This window comes from Carassius carassius, chromosome 19 (assembly GCF_963082965.1).
Source record: "Carassius carassius chromosome 19, fCarCar2.1, whole genome shotgun sequence".
NCBI lineage: Eukaryota > Metazoa > Chordata > Actinopteri > Cypriniformes > Cyprinidae > Carassius > Carassius carassius.
In genome coordinates, this window is record NC_081773.1 from 20,255,592 (window position 1) to 20,257,793 (window position 2,202).

At 34.1% G+C, this 2,202-nt stretch overlaps 1 protein-coding gene across 1 annotated transcript; it reads left to right on the top strand.

The window, feature by feature from the left end:
- Positions 1–590: 590 nt before the first annotated feature.
- Positions 591–1,887, top strand: LOC132095334 (galactose-specific lectin nattectin-like). Its single transcript, XM_059500199.1, has 5 exons — positions 591–658; positions 864–958; positions 1,147–1,272; positions 1,446–1,551; positions 1,736–1,887. The coding sequence occupies exons 1-5, from the start codon at positions 598–600 to the stop codon at positions 1,798–1,800; spliced, it is 453 nt and encodes a 150-aa protein (XP_059356182.1). The 5' UTR covers positions 591–597; the 3' UTR covers positions 1,801–1,887.
- The last annotated feature ends 315 nt before the right edge of the window (positions 1,888–2,202 follow it).

The following is a 2,202-nucleotide window of genomic DNA, read 5'->3' on the forward strand; positions in this document are numbered from 1 at the left end:
ACAGAGAGAGCACAACCTGTTTATTATATTATAATGAATATTTAATATTACATTTAAACATTGACTATAGCCTAGAAATGTTGCATATTAATTGTACTATTTACCTAAAGCATATGTTTGTGTATTTTGTGTTACTCAACAATGATGGTTTACTTGAGGGCATTTGTAATGTATAGGTATAGGGCCCACACATAACATCAAGCCCAGGGGCCCCTAGCCCCACTAAGTCCGTAAGTATTTATAGATAGCCTAATATAGGAAGTGAAACTTTCAGCTCAGCATTAGTAGAGGAAAGAGGGAGATGTATGCTAACCTAAACAACTTGTATTATGATCATGATGCAATAGTCACACACATTGGGAGGTACAGAGAAGAGCACATAAATCTTACGGGCTCTTTCTGGAACTTCACTACATCTTCCTCTGAGATTCCGAAGGCAACAATCTGAAAACCAATGTGAGTTCTGGCACAGAGACCTACTGAATAACCCTTTGACTTAAAGTATCTTTGCTTTTAAAATACATTGACAGTCCATAATGTGAGGTATAATACATACTTTTATTTTTAAATGCTTAACTTTTCTTTTTCAGTTTCATCATGGCAATGCTGAGAAGTCTTCTGCTTCTTTTCATTGTGTTCTCCATGGAGAACGCAGAAGGTAACAAATATATTTATTTGTAAAAACTCCACGTTAATTAATTTTAAAAGCTTTTCTGCCAAACCTTTGATGTTTTGTGGCTTTATGGAGAAGGACAGCAGGAAATATAATATTCAAACAACTAATAGTGACAATAAAGGGCTACTACTACTACTAATATTGATCATAATATTATTATATTTTTTTATGTTTATTTACCGGATAGTTAATGCATTTAAAAAATGCCCCTTTGGATGGAAAAATCTTGGAGTCCGATGCTACAAGTTCTTCTCTCAGGGGGTCAGCTGGGTAACAGCAGAGGTAAATTGTTAGTTACAAGGTGATTTCTATAATTTTTTTAAATAAAACTTCCTTTTTGTAAATAAATTTGACAGAAAACTATCACTGAGCAAATAATATGTTAAAACTAAAATGTTGTTTTAAAATGCTTTTTGCTAAAAAAAAAAAAAGACTATTTTGTATTGACAATAAAAAATCTATGTCTTTAGAAGAACTGCCAAAGTCTGGATGCAAATCTTGCGTCTGTACACAGTAAAATAGAACATGATTTTCTGCTGAGTCTGTTGCCTTCTTCTTCCACACGTTGTTGGATTGGAGCTCATGACGGTGAAGAAGTAAGTGAAGTGTTGCATTTTTTGCTTTGTCTAGTTTGTATGTTTGTCATGACTGAAATCTGCAAAATTTGTAATGAAGATGATATGACTTCTTCAAAGCCAATCTAAATGACCTTCTAAATGGAGTCTGAGTACAGTAGAGCACTCTTATAATAACTGAATTTGCTCTTTAGGATGGACAGTGGTTGTGGACTGATGGAACTTCGTTTGACTACACCCATTGGGCCCCTAGACAACCTGACCATGACAGTGAGGACTGTGGGGAGTTGAACTATGAAAGTAAGAATGCACTGTGTGTTTTTATTTACAATAATTATTTGCAATCATATAATTCCACACATCAACCAGTAACATGAAAATGGTTGATTTGTCAAACATGTCTTAAACATTCTATTTTATTTTGATTCTAACATGACAATAATGATGAGAATGACATACTGTATTTAATTGTTTCACCTCATAGGTAGCGGTTGGAATGATGAAAGCTGTTTAAGCCAACTGGATTATGTTTGTGCTAAATACCTGTGAGATCACATACAGTCATCCTGCTCCACAGTTACTTTGATTGTACTACATTTACATTTTCTGATCTTATCTTTACAAGTGTTATTCTGATTTTTTTTTTCTTAAATATTTCTTATGCTGGGTACACACCAAAAGATTTTTTACATCTTATAAGATTTTCAAAATGTGATAGACCACAAACATGAGGATAAAAAAAAATCCTAGATTTAACCCTTTTGGTGCCATGATGTGATAAAGACAGCACACCACACAAAAACAGATTTTCCCACCAGAGTCTCGACTGTGAACAGCGAGACTTCAGAATAAGCATGGCAGCGGATATGCAGGAAGAAATTGCAATGATAGTGTTTGGAATGATTTTATACACAACACGTTGTATAAACATTCGTGCTGTTGCCACAAATC